Genomic DNA, 23354 nt, shown 5'->3' with positions numbered 1-23354 from the left:
TCTAGAATCTTAGTAGCATATATTATATTTGATTTAAATAATTAATTCGAATTACATATTTATAAATAACAATTAAAAAGTAATAATTGTATAAATTAGTAAACAATTTGAAGGTGATTAATTATCGTTTTATGTTAAGAATTTACTCTAAATGTACAGTGCAATATTCTTAGCATTTACAGCATGTCCAAAATAATATCTTAGTTTTACTTTTTGGAAATAAATGACTGGAAGTGCTTTAATTGTTTAATAATTGGGGTATTGTGCGATGTATTATCTCCTGACAAAAAAAAGAAATGAAAAAAAGGCTTTTAACTAGCTCAATGAAGCGCACTTTTGCGCATGTCCTTCCTCCTCGTGCACGCGCACGCGAAGTTTCAGCTGCAGTTTTGGCCCGAAAGAGTCAAACCAGCAGCGGTATTTGTGTGTCAGGTGTTTAAACGGGCTTGAATCACACACACACACCGCAGGAATTCAGCTGTGTTTACGGCTCGACAGGTGAGTTAGCAACTGGTTTACGAGCTGTCAGTCCAATTCTGTCAAAAACACTCATAACAAAACAAAACAATGAGGCATGAAACCGTAGATTAGCATAAACAAGCGTTTATGAGTAACTTACGTCAATTGTTGTGAAGTATTGTAAAAGTTAGTATTTTGCTACACGAATGTATAGTTAAGTGTCATATAATAGGTTACTGTTTGTTCTCAGTTATCTGTCAGATTATATCACGCTTATAGTAGTTTAAAATTTGCTTCTTTTGTCTGTTGTTATTGCTCTGCAGTATATTACTAGCGAATAAGTTATTCATCAGTAAACTTATGCTATTCTCTTTTCCTTTTATCTTCTTGCAGGCTTAATGGCGCTTTAGAGGAAGTAAAAGGGATAGTATGTGCCCAGCTGCTAGTAAACAGTTAATGCAGGTGGTTTGTCAACATCCTGCCTTTAGATATGCACTTTAATTACATTTATTGTTACATTTGCCAGTAATGCTAGGTTGAAGCTTTTAACAAGAAGTCAACCCTTAATGTGTTTCATCATAAGCTATGCTTCAGATATAGTTAGTCAACAGGTTTATGTTGTTTCTAAAGAGGTGGAAAGTTAAGCAGCTATTATGGCAAGTGTCCTTGCATCAAAAATGGGACTCAATTCCCTCTGGAGGAAACAAGCCAAAAACTTCAGCGTCACAATTGTTACAATGGATGCTGACTTGGAGTTTAGCTGCGAGGTAAGTGGCTCGGAGCATTTTGCGTGAATGTGATGTTTGTATAAATGCATTGTTTTTATGTGGTGGTGAAGCTCCTTGAATTATGACGGAATTAAGTTTAAGCTGTCTATGTAGGAGTGCGTATCACATTCATGCTATATTATGGTTGTAAATCTATTGTAGCCTACAACCAAACCTGTGCTGTCAGTGATCAATGCTTCTAATCAGCAACCAGAGGGCATGTAAGCACAGTTTAGGGAAGACACCAGGCTGTCGACATTTTAACGGCCCGGCTCACTGTTGTGCCCTTGAGCAAGTCACTCAACCTGGCCTGTTTCTCCAGCGGAGCTGCATCAAGACATTCCTGTCTGCTTTTTGTTTGAATGGAGAAACGGTTCAGCTCTTCCCAAAACGGATTTACTCCCCTCATGTCATTCCAATCCTGTATTCATTTCTTTTTTTCTGTGAATACATGAGAATGTATACAAGCTAGAGCTTGCGTACAGCAAACGTGGGATGATGATTTATATCACCAAGCTATTGAAAAAGCACCATAAAAGTAAATCACCTTTTGAAAATAAATTTGTTTGTTTTTCTTCACACAACGCTACCAGAAGGCTAGAAATACAGTGCACACGTAATATAGACCGTTTTTAGTGTCCTTTTTGGAGCTTGGCTATATAAAACACCATTCACTTTTCTTGTGTGGAAAACAGAAGCTTGAACATTCTGCCTAACATCTCCTTTTGTGTTTGTGAAAATAATATTTCTTTAAAAATAAACTCAAAAACTTTTCAAAAAACAGCTTGAATGGAAAAAAAAACTAAAACAAACATACAAATCTACAAAGCAAGCAGCATCATGTATCGCAGTAATCCTCATTCCCACATATAAAGGTGTTTTCTACAAACTGTGAATCCGGTGGGAGTTCTGCAGGCATATAGAGGGTTTCTCTGTGGAGCGGCACTTCATTTGCACATAGCATCCACTGAGTTTCTTGCAGGAAGATGCCCTATTTTTACACACAACATCACAAGAGAGTGTTTTTGAATTAAGGGGAAACAGATGGTGGTAAGAGAACTGCGTGACAGACGGGTACCACGAGTTAATGTCCCATGAGGCACGATGGTCCCACTCCACAAGGCCCTGTGCCTGTGTTTGCCTGTCTCTCACTCTTTTTTGATCTTTCACACTCATTAACAGTATTTCCCTTGGTGGCAGTGAGGTTCTGAGGGATCATGGTGCGGTTGTCATATACCGATAAGGGGGCATATATATGAACTACAAAGTGGCTTTAGACACAAAACTAAATGTATAGTTAGAATTAAGTGAGCAGATGTAGCTGTTCTGGTTGATGTATTCATTAGACACATTATTTTTTTTTTTTTCATATTGATAGAGAAATATTACAGGTTCGAGTTCATACTATCGATTACCACAAACAGTAACAGTATTTTATCTTAATTATTTTGAACAAAAATGGCATTTGAGTGAAATTGTTTAAATCCTTTTAGCAGTAGAAATACTGTTTTATACAGATTAACATTGATATTTGTTACAGATGTCATTCATGTGAGTGGAATTTGCTTTGTGTAAACAATTTTATAGGATTGTTTGGTGGTTTTGTGACAGCTTTTACTAAATCATGACGTTAAATATTGGATTTAACTTGCTTGCTATACTTTCAAAAACTGTTAAAACATTTAGCTCCATAGACTTCCATTATAAGTGCAATACTGAACATGTATTTTTATAAACTAAGGGATGTATTTAAATTATTTTCTTTGGTAATCATCAGCATTTAGAGCAAATTCAGAGCTTAAGTAGTAATATTTAACCCAGAATATTAATTTTAAAGGTCAACATCTGATTTCAGCATAATTAAGATTCTATTTTGGTGCATCTTTGTATTTCATAAACAACACCACTTGGTGGCAGCATGGATTTAGAAAACAAAATCCATTTCTCTTATAGTCTCGCTTTTTCTCTCTCCTCACAGACATTGAGATTTTATTGCTTATCATTCATAGCTGATGATAGCCCAGCACTGAAGTCAATTACAGGGTTTGCTAAACCACAATTTTTTTTTAAACCTTTGTGTATATAGTAATGGATATTATTTCACAGTGACAGAAAAAGGTCCCCAAACAGTTAGGAATGAAATCCTGAAACTAGAGGAAAAACCATAAAGTCAGGTTTATTTAGCATGCTATTTAAAGTGAAAATGAAATGTCAGAATGCACAACAGATTCCACACAGATTGTCACCTGAAATAAGGCATTTCAAATATTTTCATCATGGGTTTCAGTTTAAGCATTGTCATGCAACTTATTAGAAGTACAGAATGCCTGCATATTTTCTATTCGAAATTCAAAACACTTCATCTGCATTTTTATTTGTGCTGTAGGCTAATATTTATTTTAATTCATCTCTGTGTGATACCGGACTGGTATTACGTGTGCTGATGTCATCTAATCTTGTGCCGTATAACAAGAAAGACAGTCCTGGGGTCTAGTTCAGTCAGTGAAATCTGATTTGAGGGTAATAGCGTGGGGCTCAATATTGGATAAAGACAGAATTTGACTTTGAGGTTTCTGCTTTTGTTCTTTCTTGTGCTGTTACTCTGTCAAGTTTTCAGTACTTTTTTCACCCTAAAAAGCCACATAACTTCTCTGCTGAATATTTAGGGCCGTGAGTGAACCCCTCATTTCTCCGTGAATGCTTGCACCAGCTGACGGTCGTCCTTGAAGGCAGCCCGTCAGCTTCCTAGAGGAGAAGCCTCAGCATATTTAATTGCTTGGACTCTGGATGGCGGCATATTGTCATATGTTCTCATACATAAACATTAGGCAAGATGAAACCGCACTTTGAAAAGCACCTGTCCCTGTTATGCTAATACAGTTTGCAGTGTTGATGATGTTTGCAAGACTGTGGAGGTTGTCAGTACTTATAACAGCAAGTTTCTGTCCTCTGTCATAACTCTAATCATTCAAGGTGGCAAAAGTGGCAAGTGTATTGTTCTCAAGACACTAACATCTAGCTCAGCTGCGTCCAGATGATGCTGAATCCCACTAATGACAAGGCTAATCGAGCACAGATGCTTACACAAGAGAATTATTCTCACAGGATGAGTTTTTGAATTGTTATTCTGCTAATACTCCTGCAGATTGCATTCTGATATCCGAAGTTATTAAATGGACAGCTATTTCCAATGTCAGTTTCTTTTCTCTGTCCAATCCATCTAACCAATAAAATGAATGACAAACATGCAGCCGCCTTATGCAGGCTTCTTTTTTTTTTTTTTTTCTGGCCTCCTGACAGTAGTCCTGATAAAAGATGAACTGGTATGTCCGAAAGCGAGTGAATGCGCTTGCTGACAGCAGAGACTTTGTAATGATGCCCAGACTCATTTCTCTGCCTTGTGTCCACATGGTTTGTGGAAATGAGGTTATTCAGGGAATGCCATTGTTCATTATATTGGAGCTGTTCAGATTTGTGGTCAGTCTGAATTCGATTAGTCCGTTGCAATCCTTAAGAGAGTTAAAGTGTTTCCTGTTAGGCTTTTTAAAATGTAACATTTGGGATTAAATTATTTTCTATGTATATGTCCCAGCTCAACCTCTTGTTTCAAGAGGGTCTTAAAAATAGTTGAAAAAAATCACCCTGTAGTTTAACATTCTTCACTTCTTACTGACCCTTTTTTGTAATCTTGTTTGTGCAGCTGAAGTGGAAAGGAAAGGATCTGTTTGAACTTGTGTGCCGGACACTGGGACTCAGGGAGACATGGTTTTTTGGTCTGCGTTATGACGTCAAAGACACTGTGGCATGGCTGAAAATGGACAAGAAGGTAAAACACTCATGTTGAACTGGCTTTACTTAATTTAGGCTTTTAAAAGTATTTTTGACAGTTCTGAATTGTACTGTGCAATGATATACACTACCGTTCAAAAGTTTGTGGTAAGTAAGATCATAAAGACTTTTACATTGTTACAAACATTTCTATTTCAAATAAATGCTGTTCTTTTAAACTTTCTGTTCATCAAAGAAACTAAAAAAAAAAAAAAAAAAAACACTTATCACAGTTTTCTTACAAATATTGAGCAGTACAACTGTTTTCAACATTGATAATAATAAGAAATGTTTCTTGAGCAGCAAACCAGCCTATCAGAATGATTTCTGAAGAATCATGTGACTGGAGTAATGATGCTTTGCCATTACAGGAATAAATTGCATATTAAATTATATAAAATAGAAAATAGGAGATTTTTTTTTTTTTTTTTTTTTTACAGTATTTTTGATCAAATAAATTCAGCCTTGGTGAGCATAATAGACAAATAATAATAATAAAAAATGTTGCTGACCCCAAACTTTTGAACTGTAGTCTACATTAAAACAAACTCTCATGAAAACCAAACCAACACAAAACAAGTATGATTGCATTACAATGGCACAGTGAGGATTTTAGATGGTATATTATAGTACTAAAGGCTTGACATATGCATGTACCATGGTCTTGTCAAGGTACTTCAAAGAATACTATAGTACTATTTTGGCACATGTCCAAAAAGGACATGACATTATCATTTAAATCATGATGTCCAAACTGATGGTAGTATCATGTTACTATTGGCAGTGGATATAAAGTATGCAATGCACAGCAGAATATTGGTCATGGCTTATCTTTGTTATAGGTTTTGGATCATGATATGCCCAAAGAGGAGCCAATAGTGTTTCATTTCCTGGCCAAGTTTTACCCAGAGAACGTTGAGGAAGAGCTGCTGCAAGATATGACGCAACATCTCTTCTTCCTGCAGGTGAGTCATTGGCTCAGATGGGTTTAGCCGGAATACAGATCAAATTAATTGGATTTTTTTTTTGGGCATGTTGCCACTTTTATTGATAGGAGGATAGAGAGAGGACAGGATATGATGGAAAAAGAGGTGACTCAACTCGCATGCGTGTTTACTGCTAGGTCATGGCTTCAGCAAATTTCCTTGAATTAAAGGGTTAGTTTACTCAAAAATGAAAGTTCTGTCGTTAATTACTCACCTTCAAAGTGGGAGTTGTGTAGCTGTCAATGGAGGGACAGAAATCTCTCAGATTTCATAAAGAATTATCTTCATTTGTGTTCCGAAGATGAACGAAACTCTCCTTTAACATTCATTCTTAATTACATACAACAGAGCAGTTTCTTTATAGCCAAAATCTATAACTATAAAGATAACTATAACTATATTAGCGTTCAAATCAGTGGACAATATTGCTCTGTTCTGTTAAATGCTCAAGCTCTTTAAAGCAGGATGGATTCTGATTGGCTTTTCAATGTTTTTAATGTTAAAAGAAAAAACGTTCTTCTCTGGGATGTTATCTTTATAGTTTTTGGTGTGGACTCTGCTATTCTTTTATAACTATATCTTTATCGTTATCGTTATAGTTATCGTTCTTGGTGTGAACAACGCGCCATAACTTCCTTCATGCTCCAAACGCAAGAGCAGAAAATTGATGTATTGTTAATTTGATTTCTGCATAGTGTTGTGCATAAGTAACCTAGTTGGACTGCAAGTATTGTTTGTACACAACAGCAGGTAATGATGTGTCATTGACCCACACTCAGCCATTTCATTTCAATAGGCTTGGCAGCAGAATTGAGCTCCTGTATTTGGTTTCTCGTGCAGTTCTCCGTGAGAGAGGCTTGTGGGCTGCTGTCTGCGGGTTCAGTGCGCTCTTTCATTGTTTGGTGTGATTGTGTTCAGCCATGTGGAATCGGTGTGCTCCACATCAGGGCCCCTGTCTCTGATTCTATAAGCCCAGGGGAACACCTCCCACCGTAATTCGGCTTCCTGCCAAGATTCCTTCTCGGCGATCAGAAAACATTAAGCAATAACTCTTTGATTATGAGCACATTATCAATCATTTTCATTGAGCTGGTTGGTTGCTCAGCATGGGAGGTAAATAAGCACCTGTTTTGCATGCATTAAAACTCTGTTCATTTTTACCATCAGTATTGCGACTTGTGATCGAATGTTAAGTTGTGGCAATTTGCCCTTCAATTTGCAGTGCTTGTATCAATCCAGTGGATTTAATGCATAGCAAAGGGCACAAGGAGAAGATATGAACATTCTGAGAAAACTTAAGTAGCTTATCTTCACATGTAATGGGAGGTTGAGCTGCACCGCTTCAGGATGGCAGTGCACTCTGAAAACCAATGTAATGAATTCTCAAAAGATGCTAATGAATTCTGGGAAGAGATTGGAGAACGGTGAGTCTGTTCTCTTTTAGCCTCTGCTCATATGTAGGCTGGGATAGAGCCGCGTGTTTGGATGTGCAGATCCTGTTTAAATGTGCTCGTCTGCATGGGCTCTTATCAGGAACGGCCACCCTTCCCAGACTGCGCTCTTAAAGTGCTGTCACATTTGTAAAGCAGATTGAAAGGACGACCATAATAGCCAGAACCTTTTTGACCAGTCACTGACACGCTGCATGCTACTTTTGTGACTGTTTTCAGACTGATAGTCAGGGGACGGATAAAACAGCATGCATGATTATTATTATTATATATTTTTTTTGGAAGCAAGTCTTAAAGGGATAGTTTACCTTGAAACGAATATTCTGTCGTTATTTACTCATGTCGTTCCACACCCATATTACTTTCCTGCTTCTGTGGAACACAAAAGAAGAATTTTTGAAGAAAATCCTTGCTACTCTTTTCAATACAACAAAGGTGAATGAGGATTGGGGCTGTCAAACTACAAAATGACAAGAATAGTATATCATATTATAGAATGTTATGAATTATGGAATATTATTACAATCTTATTAATAGAAGATTTTTTTTTAGAAGAAAGTTCTTGTTTTTGAAAGAAGTCTCTTATGTTCACCAAGGCTGGATTTATTTGATCAAAAATACTGTAAAAACAGTTATATTGTGAAATATTATTACAGTTAAAAATAGTTTTAATATATTTTAAAATAACATTTCTGCATTATTACTCCAGTCTTTGTCATTGTAATCATGTAATGTATCATGTAATCATGTTGTCATTTTAATATTACAAATCATTGTAATATTCTGATTTGATGCTCTAGAAACCTCTTATTATTATCAATGTTGAAAACAGCTGTACTGCTACTTAATATTTTTGTTGAATTCGTGAATTGGAAACCTTTTGTAAAATTATTAACCGGCGTCACTTATTCTGCAAGGATGCATTCAATTGATCGAGTATAAATTTCTTTAAAAAAAAAATTGGCTTTATTTGGCTGCAAGTAATAAGTAGTGAATAATATGGTAACACTTTACAATAAGGTTTCATTTGTTAACTTTAATGTATTAACTAACCATGAACAATACATTTGTTACTGTAATTGTTAATCTTTGTTCACATTATAAAAATCCAGCTGTTCGTTGTTTGTTAATGTTAGTTTTCAGTGCATTAACTAATGTTAACAAATATACCTTTTGATGTTAATAATGTATTAGTAAATGTTGAAATTAACATTTAATAAATTAATGCTGTAGAAGTGCAGACTGTGCAGTTCATTATTAGTTCTTGTTAACTTATGAAACCTTATTTTAAAGTGTTTCTAATAAAGATTAAAATAAATTATGTTCCTCACTCAACATACGACGTAATAAAGTGTGTGTGACTTTTATGGCACTTTTGCATACTTTTTCCAACCACAAAACAGCAACCAGGATATTTTTGTAATGATCGTCATACAGGTTCAAAACATGTAAATAATGACAGTTTTTGTTTTTGAGCAAACTGTTCATTTATAGATAGGCATTTGGTTGTTTTATTGTTGGTTTTTAATGAGTTTGACCTTGTGCTAATTGTGGCCCTGTTGTTAAACTTAGTTTTTTGGCATCTGTTTTCTTGTTATGATTAAATTTTGCCAAGCAGCTAATGGTCGGCACCGTGATCAGCCATCTCCCGTTTGGCAAGGCTGCAGTATTTTACTCGGAATTTGGCACTGGTTCATTGTTGAAAATGAAATAGTAACCTTTTGGTGTGAACACACATTTATGCATTTATAAACTGTGTACATAACCTTTTGTTCTGTTACCCACTTCTTTTGTTCTTAAAGGTCAGTGGTCTATTCCTCCATTCCTTATTAATTTTCTCTTTTGATGAAGCATGAAGTCAGGAATTAATTTGATACTTTGATTCATTCAGTAGTCTATCAATTAGTCGTTACAGTGCTAGCAAGGCAACACTGCATTGAAACTTTCTTTTTCTTTTCCACAGGTTTCTTGAATTAATTCAGTATGTACTTATTTTATTTGATTTAGTATTTTTTTGTTTCTAATTAGCAAAATATTAATTTTTCTAATTTATTTATTTTACTGTTTCAGTATTTTGTTTTATTTTATTTTAAAAAAATCTACACATTCAGAGCAGCTCGGATGCAGAAAATCTAAACCTATTACTGAAATCTTGAACTTTTATTTTTTGGAATTGCAACTCTGATAGATCCTATTTATTCATTCAGTCTAAATGATCGATACTCAAATTATGACCAGGATTAGGAGTCTGCACTAGGACTCTGAGCAGTCCTATCCCAGGTCACCTATTTTCTCCTAGTCTCGCGTAGCTAGACCTTCAGACGGACAGCAGAAGGTCTGGACTCACTCCATCGCGGCTTTCATTGGCCAAGGATCGCATTTTTTTTTCCGCATCATGTTTAGGGGATTAAAAATGTAAAGTCGGTGGCCCATACCGGTAACATAACGGCATGCATCTAATAAATTATCCATTCAAGAACGTTGGCAAGTATACTGCAACAATGGTGCCGCAAACTTCACACACTTTTGAAAGTCCAGCATTTAGTTGATCCTGATAAGTGCTCACAGTTGTACACACGACGGCTTTCTTCTTCCATGAGGGGGTTTGACGTCACGGCATCTTTGTTTCCAGGCAGACGGATAAGGTACGCGACATAAACGTCTCTCAGAAATCCTGTAGAATTCAACCAATCAGACGACGACTTGAAACCTTCTGAAGTGTTTACCATTTTGTGTGCCATGTGAATCAGCCAGCGGTCTGTGGGCATGACGTCTGAGGCGGAGAGTAGTTTTCTCCCTACAACCCCACTTAGAATTCAACTCAGCAGCCCTGCGGCAGTGAATGTGTAACCTGTGAGGTATCTGCTGCTTCTAGAGTTCCTAAAACTGACCCTGAAATATCCTGCTTTTGCTTTGTATTTGCAGCCTTAAATGACGTCTGGGCTTTGCAGTCCATAGAGCCTGAAGGAGACAACCTCTGCCGGCTTACTAATGGATAGTTGAGAGGATAGCTGAAAAACAGTGTTGTTTGTTCAGTGTATTCAGAAAGTACCTGCCAAAATATCTAGTTTTCTATAAGGCATTAAAGTTCCCTAGACTTTGACTATGGAAGTTTAACTATTTGGGGATCTGTTTCTGACATTGTGGTTCAGTTTGTAGTTACTTTACGTACTTTACGTAGCATCTAGCTAAATTATTTAGTATTGCTTAGTATTATTTTAAATTTAAATGAAATTTTATACTTGGATGCATACTTTGACCACCATACTTTGCTGTATTCAACATACTACTTACAAACTGTTTGTGTCTTAAGTTTTTAAATTAAAAATGAATGTTTATTCAGCAAGGATACATTTAATTGTTCAAAGTGACCGTAAAGATATTTATAATGTTACAAAAGATTTCTATTTCAAATAATTGCTGTTCTTTTGAACTTTCCATTCATCACAATTTCCACAAAAATATAAAGCAGCACAAGGTTTTCATCGTTTATATTAATAAAAGAAATGTTTCTTGAGTACTAAATCAGCATATTAGAATGATTTCTGAAGGATCATGTGACACTGAAGGCTGGAGTAATGATGCTGAAAATCCAGCTTTGCATCACAGGAATAAATTACATTTTAAATATATTAAAACAGAAAACAGTTTCACAATTTTCACAATATTTAACAATATTACTGTTGTTTACTGTATTTTTATCAAATAAATGCAATGTTGGAGAGCATAGACTTTAAAAACATAAAACAACTTACCAACCTGCACAGTTGTAAACTTACCGACCTGTATGCTTCCAACGGTGTCTCTAGGAACATTTAGTTCCTTCACTATCTTTTTATATCCTGTTCCTTGTTTGTGAAGGGCGATGATATCTTCTCTTAACTTTTTAGACCAAACTTCTGACTTACCCATATTTCTAACATGCAGTCAAAAGTGACACTCAACAAACCTAGCCAGTTCAGATATTTCATGTGTTCTAGCTCAAGCACACCTGGTGCAACTAATGAAGCCCTTGGTTAGTTGCATCAGGTGTGCTTGAGACAACACTTTTTTTGCAGATTTGTTGATCTGTTGTGAGGGATTCTATTCAAGGGGGTTGAATAATTTTGAGACTGTGGAAGTCATTAAAAGTTGCATTTTCAGTTGAATTTGGGGAAAACATTTGTTGTGAGCTATTTCAGTTACTGTTGTTTGATTTGTTCATTGCAAACAGTTGAAAGTTTTTATTTTGCCAATAAACCTGATTTGCAATGGGGGTTGAATCATTTTGATTACAACTGAATATATCATTTTTTTGCAAAACATACTTTGTCTCTAATGTTGTTCTATAATACGTACTAGCAGTAGCATTAGTGGTGAAAGGTCTGGGCAAACACTGCAAAGAGATGATCCTTGAAAATCCCCTGTTGTGCCCTTTAGCAAGATCCTAAACATTAAGTGGTTCTAGGGTGATTGTCACCGTAATTTATCATGATGGCATTGCATGAAATTCTTGGTAACAAATTCCCCAAAAAGTATAGAGATAAATAATAATAAAATGCTATTCATCTTACTCTCCTCTGTTCTGAAATCCTGCAGGTAAAGAAGAACATTTTAGAGGAGGAGATATACTGTCCTCCCGAGGCTTCGGTGCTGTTAGCCTCTTACGCCGTCCACGCTAAGGTCAGTGCTCTTTCTAACACACTTGTGTTTTTCTTTTTCTTTTTCTTTTTAAAAAAACGTTCTTTCTTTGATAGACACGCAGAAAGGTGTCAGAGCTTAACCGTAACCTCCTGTGGACGTCCCTTCAAGGTCGGCATCTAACCCATTACACTTCCCACAGAAAGAAGTGCATTTTATTAAGCAGGTGTCAGTTTGATTGACAGCTCAGGGGTAACAAGAGCATTTGATTTATCCAAAAGCTTCCAATTTAGAAAGCACTCTCTGTTTCTCTCTGACTCATGTCAGACACAGAGGGAACGCTAGATGGCTCTAAAAACTGGACGGGAATCTACTAAAGCTTTTGTTTGCTTTGTTAAAGCAGTTTGTAAGCTTCACATGGTTTAGCTGGTTTTTGAGCCTTGTGCTGGTGTGCTTAAGTATTTTGATGGTTTTTCAAAGCATTTTACAGTGCTGCGAACTTGCCCGTTTTTATTTGGAATTTTTTTGTCATGTATGTGATTTGTGGACAACTGATCAGTTTTTTTATTTTTTATTTGATATTATAGATTTATCAAAAAACAGAACAGCGTAATGTTATTTAATCTGTTTTATTATATTAGTTTTACTATTTGAGTTTTTAACTCAACTTTTGTTGCGTAATCTGTTTTAGCATTTATTCCAGATCAAACAATTAATCAGGGCCGTGTTTCCCAAAAGCATCGTAAGATTAAGTTGATTGTTGAACAATTACCACCAATGGTCTCCACGATCAACTTAGGCTTATGATGCTTTTGGGAAACGCATCCCAGGTGTTTTGGTTTGAGTCCAAGTTTTGAATAAAAGAAAATGATAATTAAATTAGATGGTAAATTAGTATACATTTATTCAAAAGTTTGGGGACCGTAATTAATTATTATTAATTCTAAGTATATATAATAGTAATAATATATATAAATGTATTTAATTATTTATATACATACACACACATACATACATACAAGGATTTTTTTTTAAAGAAATTAATAATTTTATTCAGCAAGGATGCATTAAATTGATCAAAAGTGACAGTAAAGATATTTGTTACAGTAAAGACATAATGTTACAAAAATGATTCTTTGATGAATTTAATCACGCTTTCCCAAAAAGATTTAAGCAGCAAAACCGTTTTTGACGCTGACAATAATAATTGATAATAATAATTTCCTAATTATCATGTGGCACTGAAGACTGGAGAAATGATGCTGAAAATTCAGCTTTGTGTCACAGGAATAAATTACATTTTAAGATGTATTATAATAGAAAACACGTATTTGGAATAATATTTCACAATATTAGTTTTACTGAATTTTTTTATCAAACATTGATGAACAATATGATAATTATTTCAAAAAGTAGTCTGTTTAATGTATTAATGCATTCAATTTATCTGATTTATGTATTTCATGTAATTCAATGAATTATCTAAAAACGTCACTACCATTTTTATTAACAATTTTTTCATTGTATAATGCAAAAATGTACTGTTACTAGTACAGTACATAAAATTACTTGAACTGAATTTTTGAATTCTACATCTGCTAGTAATCTGCTACTTATGGCATTATTATAATTTTAATGAATGTGCAGTCACAGATGTGCATTAATTGGCTTTGAATGTGGCTCAGCCAATCAGATTGATCTGTTTTAGAAATGTGAGAAGCTGCGTGACAGATTTCTGTCTCTGTTTTAAACCATCAGGTGCAGGTTTGGAGTTATTCAAAGAGACTGGAAGGTAAAGAAGGCAAGAGCAGAGAGAAAGAGGAGCTGTAAAGGGAGTAAGAATCAAAAAAGAGGCATAGGCAGAAAAATCAAGTAAGAAATAAAAAAGTGGGAGAGACTGAGATGGCAACAGTTTCTCCCTTACAGAGAAAGCTTGTTCTTAATGCAGGAGTGAAGCTTAGACAGCAACCATTTACACCGACTCTTTCAAATGGGGATGCTTTCACATGCCAGTCTCATCGTAGCTGAGCAGCATGAATCTGTCCGTAGCAAAATAACAAGCCAGCGTGACACTGAGGAATTTTATTGTCTTGCCTTTTCTGTTTCTGTTTCTGCATATCTGCTTGTTCCTCAGTTTATGCACAGCAGTTCACAATCTGTAATGTGTCTTCGCTGTTTATTTTGGACGATTTCATATGCCTTGTCAAACACGAGTTTTCTGAGAGATTTTTATGTACTGCATCTGTGCCATGGTGTTGATTACCACACACAGTTTCCTCAGTGTTTATAAACAAACCAAACATATAGACAATAAATGCACTTAACACTTTCACACGGTACCGAAAGTAGAACCATAACAATTCATTCATGTGTTTGGATAAGACTGCAGGACCAGCAAAAAAAAAAAGAAAGAAAGAAGGAAACTTGTTTTTTATTTACTTGTTTTTTTTTGGTAAGTTTGTGAGGGTAACAGAAAAGGAATGTGGATGTACACGTTTTTTATTTTTTAATAAAAAAAAACAACAACTTTTAAGCAAGGGAACATTAAATTGATCAAAAGTGACAGTAAAGATGTTTACATTGTTACAAAATATTTCTATTTCAAATAAATGCTGTTCTTTTGAACTTTCTATTCATCAAAGAAACCTGAAAAAAATTCTTTCCACAAAAATATTGATTATAATAAACAAATATGAATACAATATAATGTTATTTTAAATTGTAATAATATTTCACAATATTACTGTTTTTACAGAATTTTTGATCAAATAAATTCAGCCTTGGTGAGCATAAGAGAAACCTTCTGACCCCAAACTTTTAAATGGTAGTGTGATAAAGATTATTTTATTTTTTTTAAATAACCTGAAAATATTTGTCGTCATTTAAGTCCACTAATCAATGTAGTTGTAACATCTGTGTAAAATGTGATTGTGCAATTTTCTTTTTCTCTCAGCAGTACCTCTCTACTGATCTTACCCATAATTCCTCATAAAAAATCACAGCTGAATTTCATCTTATTTTGATTTGAAAGTGCTTTTATGTTTTAGGCAACTACGTATTACTCAATTCACTTTAAGTGAGAGCAGGTGGGTATAATGGCTGTTTTTGTGACTGCATGAGTTCATGTTTTTCCTCATAATTGAGCTTATTTTGATTTGTCATCTTGCTTCTGCAGTACGGTGATTACGACCCTAATGTCCACAAGCCGGGCTTCCTGTCCCAAGAGGAGCTGCTACCAAAGAGAGTGAGTGTGATGTTGAGATGGGCGTCACTCCATGCTAATTACGCTGATTATGTTCGCAGAGCTCGTAACGAGCCCGTAAGGCTTCAGCGGGCTTCCCGTAGGGCGTTAGATGTAGTGAAAGCTCTCGGCTGGAAACATCCGCTCGCATGTCAGTAAGAACTGAGAAAGAGCGTTTGTTTACTCCACTGGCATTCAGAATCGTCTGAAGGATTTAAATAGTCACACTTAATTAGAAAATGTCCTTCAGCTCTATTAGCCATTGTGTTTGGCTCTGTTAACTCTCTTTACACTATTATTTTCCACACTGTGGTGTTTGGCACAAAAACATGCTATATTTGTAAAATCAACACGTTTTCCACCATACATATTAGTGGCAGCCTTTTACCACTGAAGCTAGAATGACTCATGTTTTAGTCTCTTTGTTTTTAACAACCATTCCAGAACTTACTGTAACACCATACTATCTGCCCCAGAAACATTGCAAACGATGCAAAGAATGTGAACTATTTTACTTTGGTAATTTACATAATACATTATAATTATGTGCCACTGCTGTTCAAAATTTGGGGTTGGTAAGATTTTTTTAAAAATGTTTTTTAAAGAAGTCTCTTTTGCTCTCCAAGGCGGCATTTATTTGATCATAATATTGTGAAATATTATTACAATTTAAAATACATTTTCTATTTAAATAAATTTTAAAATATAATTAATTCCTGTGAAGCAAAGCTGTATTTTCAGCATCATTACTCCAGTCTTCAGTGTCACATGATCTTTCAGAAATCATTCTAATATGATGATTTGCTGCTCAAAAAACATTTCTTATTAGTATCAGTGTTGAAAATAGTTTCTGTGGAAACCGTGATACATTTTTTCAGGTTTCTTTGATGAATAGAAAATTCATAAGAACAGTGTTAATTTGAAATAGAAATCTTTTGTAACATTATAAACATTTACTATCACTTTTAGATAAATTTTCTTCCAAAAAACAAAAATCTTACCATGCCCAAACTTTTAAATGGTAGTGTATGTCTTCAATAATTGTTCACTTCCCTCTTTTCAAGTGGAAATCTGCTTTCATTCCAACAAACAAAATGAATACTGATGTCAAACAGAGTCTGATGTGCACCAAGAGCTCTGTTGTGAAAATCCCATTATGAGAGAGTTAAAGTCTTTGTTCAAGTTGATGACTGATCTTTGTGTGTCTTTCTCTTGTGCAGGTTATTAATCTGTACCAGATGACTGCAGAGATGTGGGAGGAGAGAATCACGGTCTGCTACGCTGAGCACAGGGGCAGAACCAGGTATTGTACACCATATTCTCAGTCCTGCACAGCTTGCCCACATACTGTTCATTGGTAATAGCCAACAGTATGGCTTTGCGTTGCTATAAACCCACATCGTCACACGTGTGGCTTAAAGTCAGCATGAAATCAAAATTGACCCTATTTACTTTGTTAGCGCATATTACTAATCTTGTGGTGAACAATTAATCCGTGCAAGTTAATGCACAGAAAAAAATTGTTTGCCGTGGTAATCTTTAAATTAAAATCTGAAAAGTTACTACAGTTGCCAACTGTCCCGAATTAGCCGGGACATCCCGTATTTTGGGTCTAATTTATTTGTCCCGTACGGGACCTCCCTTGTCCCGATTAAATGGACTGCTACGCTGATCTAACCACTGACTGATACAACAGCAACACGACACTTGAGAATGATCACGACACCGCATCATCCAATCACAGCCCACACTCACGCGCATCAGACCATACGAATAACAAACTCTAAATTGAGAATTAATTATTCTTTTGGGACAAATTATTGTTTGATTTGCGAACAGAATCCTCTGCTGTCTGGTCGCTCCCGGTTCGATCCGGAGATTCCGGACTCGCGCTAACGGCAAATCCCTTTCACTGTCCGGCCGGGTTTTGATTTCAACAAATCAGTTTTGGTGAATTCAAACAATGTGATTATTGTTCATGAGTCCAACATCCAGCCACGCAAGAAAACATGAAATCTTCCTGAGGGAAAAGTATGCTATTACTTTCTTTATTTTCTTTAAAATGTAGTGTATAATGTTACAAAAGCTTTCTATTTCAGATAAATGCTATTATTTTGAACTATGGTTTGTGTGTAATGTGACTTTTTTGTGTGACCTTAAAATTCGTTTTAGGATTAAATTGTACATAAATAAGTTAAGCAAAACAAATGTGTTTATATCTGAGAAAATTTTAAACGCATACGGACCTGAAATGACATATACTGTGTGATACAGTACAAATATTTTGAGTGTCCCTTATTTTCCTGTAAAGAACCACGATTGTCCCGCATTTTTCTTTTCTGAAGTTGGCAACCCTACTTCCGGTCTGGAATGGCGTTCCTTCTCTGATGACATTGACGGCTTGGGTTGAAAACGCTTAACCACTCCCCTCAAACCGTTAGTCTGCTATTGAGAAGAGATGGAGAGGAGGAGCGCTAAAGTAAAACCCTGCCCTCTGTTCAATATTCCCTTTCACTTGGAATTACGTCACAACACTGGAGAAAAGTCATTTGCAACTTTGCAAGTTTCACGGGGACTTTAACTCTGTGTGATGTGCACCTTGGGAAGTCAAGGCTCTCAAAAGATGAAAAACTGGCCTGCTTCTTGCAGAACTAGGTATAGCCTTGCTCTGCAAAAATAAATAAAATGAACCCCTAATTGGTCTACTTAATGAAGAAACCGGCTTCCTGTGTTGCTTCAGAGCCCATTTAGATGCATGTAGGGCACTTTCTTATTCCAGACCTTATCATTGCATGTGACAGCACTCCAGTGTATTCTTGACACACTCACAACAAATACACATTCTGCACTTCTCGTTTTATCTCTCTCGTTCACACATACACCCAGCTTAAAGGCACAATATGTAACTTTTTTGCTTTAAAAATAGCAAAAATCATGTTATATATATTTTTTAGTTGTGTACTTACATTATCCCGACTGTTTCCAACAACTTTTAAACCAGGAGAAATTTGTAATTTAATTCGAGAAACGTCCCGTTTCTTTATTTCCGTTGTGACGCCGCCAATGCCGTCATATCCGCATTGTCCCTGGTTTCCGCTCGTGCTGCCATGGCAACCAGAGCCGTCTGATAGTAACCAAAGCGACTGACGCGGACAACTTTGTAGTTTGCAATGTCTATTTGCACGCTGTTGTTGTTTCTTTCAAACATTATGGACCATGACAAGCAGACTTTGGATAAAAAAAGGAGAACTAAAACGAGAATCAATATCAGCGCGGTGTTTTCGAGATGCCTAGAGCTCCCATAGACAGTATATAAACGAGAGCTCCACGTCCGAGTCTTCGACCGCTCCTACATGTACTTTATTAAACAGGTGAGCACATTTACATAAAACTAATCAATGTTTTATAGTTCAACAATGATAAAATGTCAGAATATGATCTGTATGTTATTCTAATGTTGATCTAGTTTACTGCTAGTCTCATACAGACAGACTAACATATAACGTTATTAACATATAGACTAACATGTAACTAATAACGTTACATTTCAACACATTCAAATGCAGTTTAGTGTGCTAGTGTAATGTTAGACCAAGTGAAACAGCGCTGCGTTACCTCACAAGTTTAATTTGTCTAATAAACTGACCTGTGAGTTGTAATTCTGCACTTGCGTGTAGTTCGGTAGAATGAAATGTCCATATTCCTTTTATATCCGCGGGACTCGCGTCGCGTTTGGAGCTGATAGCTGTCTCTTAGCAATCCCGAACTGCTTCATATCACAGTCATGATAAAAACATTGATGTATTCAGTCATCCATAAACATTATTAGATCGGTCGGCTTGACGTTGACGACAAGATCCATAATTCTTAGCAAATGTTGCGTCATCAATCTACTCCTTTGTTATTGTAAATAGGTTAGCGACCCCTAGTGGCGAAAAATGCCATACTGTGCCTTTAATTTGACTTTTATAGCTTATTATTTTTTCCCCTGAAGTCCAACGTTAGTCAGGGTTTCTTGTAGTAAAACAGTTGTTATAGTTTCATGTCATTTTCAGGCCTCTGAGCCATTTTGTTATTGTATCATTAGGACTTGTAAATTATAATATAAATATGTAAATAATATACAATATGTAAATGATCTCCCATATGATTGGCTAGCTTTTTCACATGATAAGAGTAAAAAGAGTACACAAAAACCCAGAACTATCCTAGCAACTACCTTAGCAACACCCTGACAACCTCTTATAGAAACCCTAGCATTTTGGCAGAGAATTTTCTTTATTTTATCATTTATCATTTGTTTATTCATTTATTTTAATTTATTTTATTTTTTATTTATTTAAAAAATATATATTTTTATTTTACTTTGTAGTTTATTCAATTGTTTTTATTTGATTTTTATAGATTTTATTGATTTATTTATTTATTGTCCAAGGTTATATTGCCATTCACATATATTACCATATTATTTTCATCTGTTCATTTTTTTTTTTTTTTTTTTTTAATAAAATATATTTATTTACTTAGTATTTTTTCAGTTGTTTATTTAATTTATTATGTTTAATTATTATTATGTTTAATTGTAGGTCTATGTACACATGCACATGGTCGTTCCAAACCCATAAGACTTTTGTTTATCTTTGGAACACAAATGAAGATATTTTAATGAGTTTAATCTGTGTGATTTCTGTCCCTCCATTGACAGCCATGCAACTACCACTTTGATGCTTCAAAAAGTTCATAAAGAGTTCATAAAACTAATCCAAATGAATTGAGGTGGTTTAGTCCAAATTTTCTGAAGAGACTAGAACACTTTATATGATGAACAAATTTAATTAAGGCTTTTATTCACATTTAAACATTCATCAACTCACACATCAGTTATAGTAAACAGAACCAATGAGTGAACCAATGAGGTTCATTCTCGTGTTACGCAGCATGTTTGAGCTTCAGCAAGAACCAATGAGCTTCTGTTTGTTCGCTGATCAATGTTTAAATGTGATTAGAAACCTAAATTCAATCTGTTCATCATGTAAAGCGATTGAGTCTCTTCATTTTGGACTAAACCGCTCAATTCATATGGATTAGTTTTACAATCTCTTTGTGAACTTCTTGAAGCGTCAAACTAAGTGTCAGTTGTGTAGCTGTCAATGGAGGGACAGAAAGCTCTCAGATCGACATGAGGGGTGAGTATGATGAGAATTTTAAAATTTTTGGGTGAACCAACCCTTTAAGATCTGACCCATCTTAAAAACAAGTTTAAAAGTAGATCATTTTAAGACCCTTGCTTACGTCTGGCTGTTTTTGAACGCACAAACTCATTCTATGTGAGTGGCTCCTCACTCATCCTTGTGCTTCTTGCTCTTGGTAAGTGTGGTTTGATGAGGCATGTTCCCTGCAGACTTGCAAGAACATGAAGGTGGTACTAAACATCTAGTTATTTTTAGTACTAAAAAATAAGATTTTTAGAGTGATATTTAGTATAAAATTTAATTGGTGTGTTTATGGTGAGTGTGTGTGTGTGTGTGTGTGTGTGTGTGTGTGTGTTTGTGTTTATTGCCATTATCAGTTACTGTAAGTAGGACATACTGCGTGACCTCTAGTTTCTGCACTCCAAGTTAGTTGAGTCTCATTAAAGCCCTGCGGTGGAATATTCTATTTTGTGTCTAATTTATTCTCTCTCCCTTTCTCCTTTTCTTTCTCTCTCCCTCCCACGTATTTTGTATGTTATTGTGTGCTGCAGAGATGAAGCCGAGATGGAGTATTTAAAAATAGCTCAGGATCTGGAGATGTATGGGGTCAATTACTTTTCCATTAGGGTAAGAAATGCCTTCGCTGCTGTACGACATCAACAATCTGAGCTGATTTCCGACGGCTAAAGCCTTTACAGCCAAACACTTTTATTATTTTATACCTTTATTATTGTTTGTTATAAACAAACCTTTTATTATTGTTGACCTTATCGCCTTTAACTTGCATCATCTCCCACTTCATTTGGTGTCTACCATGCTTGAAACTTACAGTAGAATAATCATTTCTGCCTTTTTGTTTGAAATATTACTTTGGCTATCCATTTTACTCTGTAAAGCTGTGACGGTGAGATCATGATGGTAAAATAAATGTATGTCTTTTTAATGTCTTTTTAATATCTTCTCTTTAAGAATAAAAAGGGTACTAGCTTACTGCTGGGTGTTGACGCTTTGGGCCTCCACATTTATGACCCGGATAACAGACTGACGCCCAAAATTTCTTTTCCCTGGAATGAGATCAGAAACATCTCCTACAGCGACAAAGAGGTACTTATTTTATGAACAATTCATGCTTTAACCAACCTGCTCTACGCTAAGTGTCGTTTATTGCTGTTGGTGCACTCATTTCTGTAACTGTCTCTTCAGTTTGCCATTAAGCCCTTGGATAAGAGGGCAGATGTTTTCAAATTCAACTCCTCAAAACTCAAAGTCAATAAACTGGTGAGTATTTCATGATGTGAATGCAGAGATAAGTTGTTTGATCTTCACAAATCCACTGTGGTGTGGCATGGTGGTTAAAGATCTCAGCTGGAAGGCAACAGATTTAATGTTTAATAAATGTATATGTCATTAATCCTATGTTACATTGACCATATAAAACCATAAAAACATAATTAAATGGTCTTTGAAACTTATAACTGATATGGCTTGAAGACATGCAATGTATGTGATGGCATTTGTGAGACATGGGCTGAAATTGTATTTGCTAAAGAAAGTCATACAGGTTTGGAATGACATGAGGGTAAAATATAACAGAATTTACTTTAATTAAAAGTAGTAAATTTAATAAGGCAATTTTTATGTGTTTAAAGATTCTTCAGCTGTGCATCGGAAATCATGATCTCTTCATAAGGAGACGCAGAGTTGATTCGTTGGAAGTCCAGCAGATGAAGATGCAGGCTAGAGAAGAGAAAGCCCGCAAACAGGTTGGGAATGTTTTCCGCAACACGTAGAGAATATTGTTTGTTTTTATGGTAAACAAATAAATGAAAGCAAGCTGTTTTCTGGGCTCTGATTTTTAATGAGTTCCAGTCTTAAAGGATAAAAAGAGAGAAGCAAAATAAGAAAGTTGAAAGGAAAGAAAATGAAAAAAACAAATAGAGAATAGAAAAAAAAAAAAAAAAAAAAAAAAAAATATATATATATATATATATATATATATATAGTAATAAAGATGAGTAATGTGTTAATAATGTGTCAAAAAGTTAATGTGTACACTGATTAAATATTTCTTTCTCCAGCAATGTAGCTAGTTGCAGATGAAAAAGAATTTCAGTATATTAGAGAAACCAGCATACATGTACATTTTTCATAGCCTTGATGGCCTTATTTACATTACTGCCATTCAAAAATTTGGGGTTGGAAAGAATTAATATTGTTTTTGTACAGTCTGTTTTGCTCAACAAGGCTGCATTTATTTGATCAAAAGTACAGTAAAACAAGTAATATTGTGAAATATTATTACAATTTAAAATGACTCTTTTCTATTTGAATACATTTTAAAATGTAATTTATTCCTGTGATGCAAAGCTGAATTTTCAGCATCATTGCTCCAGTCTTCAGTGTCACATGATCCTTCAGAAATCATTCTAATATGCTGGTTTCGTATTTCGTATTATCAATTTTGAAAACAGTTGTCTAATATTGTTCTGGAAACCGTGATGCATTTTCTTTCAGTCTGGCTATGAAGGTCCCACAAAATTATATTCAAACTCACATTAGATGCTTTTAAGATTAAATAAGGCACATAAACAGTCCCTGAGATTATCATGGGCATACTTTGTATGCTGTTGTTCCAGCCTGATGCCACAGAAATAGAAACCACTTATAAAATAGAATAGTCACAGTTGCAGTTGATTTAAACTGTGGTGTAAAGGTCTATACTGTCACTTTTGATCAATTTATTTCATACTTGCTGAATAAAAGTAATTTATTATAAAAAGTGTCTTAACCTCTTATATAGTGAACTCTTA

General features: G+C 35.2%; 1 protein-coding gene across 1 annotated transcript in view; it reads left to right on the top strand.

Annotated features, from left to right (window-relative positions):
* Window positions 1–358: 358 nt before the first annotated feature.
* nf2a (NF2, moesin-ezrin-radixin like (MERLIN) tumor suppressor a) overlaps window positions 359–23354 on the top strand; it is a 41818-nt gene continuing 18822 nt past the window's right edge. The window contains exons 1-12 of the mRNA XM_084115573.1: window positions 359–498; window positions 853–921; window positions 1090–1226; window positions 4927–5052; window positions 5897–6019; window positions 12070–12153; window positions 15287–15355; window positions 16573–16655; window positions 21096–21171; window positions 21514–21648; window positions 21748–21822; window positions 22194–22307. Coding sequence (XP_083971699.1) covers window positions 1113–1226; window positions 4927–5052; window positions 5897–6019; window positions 12070–12153; window positions 15287–15355; window positions 16573–16655; window positions 21096–21171; window positions 21514–21648; window positions 21748–21822; window positions 22194–22307 — 999 coding nt within the window. The 5' untranslated portion in view covers window positions 359–498; window positions 853–921; window positions 1090–1112. The remainder of the gene's footprint in view (window positions 499–852; window positions 922–1089; window positions 1227–4926; window positions 5053–5896; window positions 6020–12069; window positions 12154–15286; window positions 15356–16572; window positions 16656–21095; window positions 21172–21513; window positions 21649–21747; window positions 21823–22193; window positions 22308–23354) is intronic.

The sequence above is a fragment of the Abramis brama genome, assembly GCF_963993115.1.
Source record: "Abramis brama genome assembly, chromosome: 5".
NCBI lineage: Eukaryota > Metazoa > Chordata > Actinopteri > Cypriniformes > Leuciscidae > Abramis > Abramis brama.
This window is presented reverse-complemented; position numbering and strand designations above follow the sequence as displayed.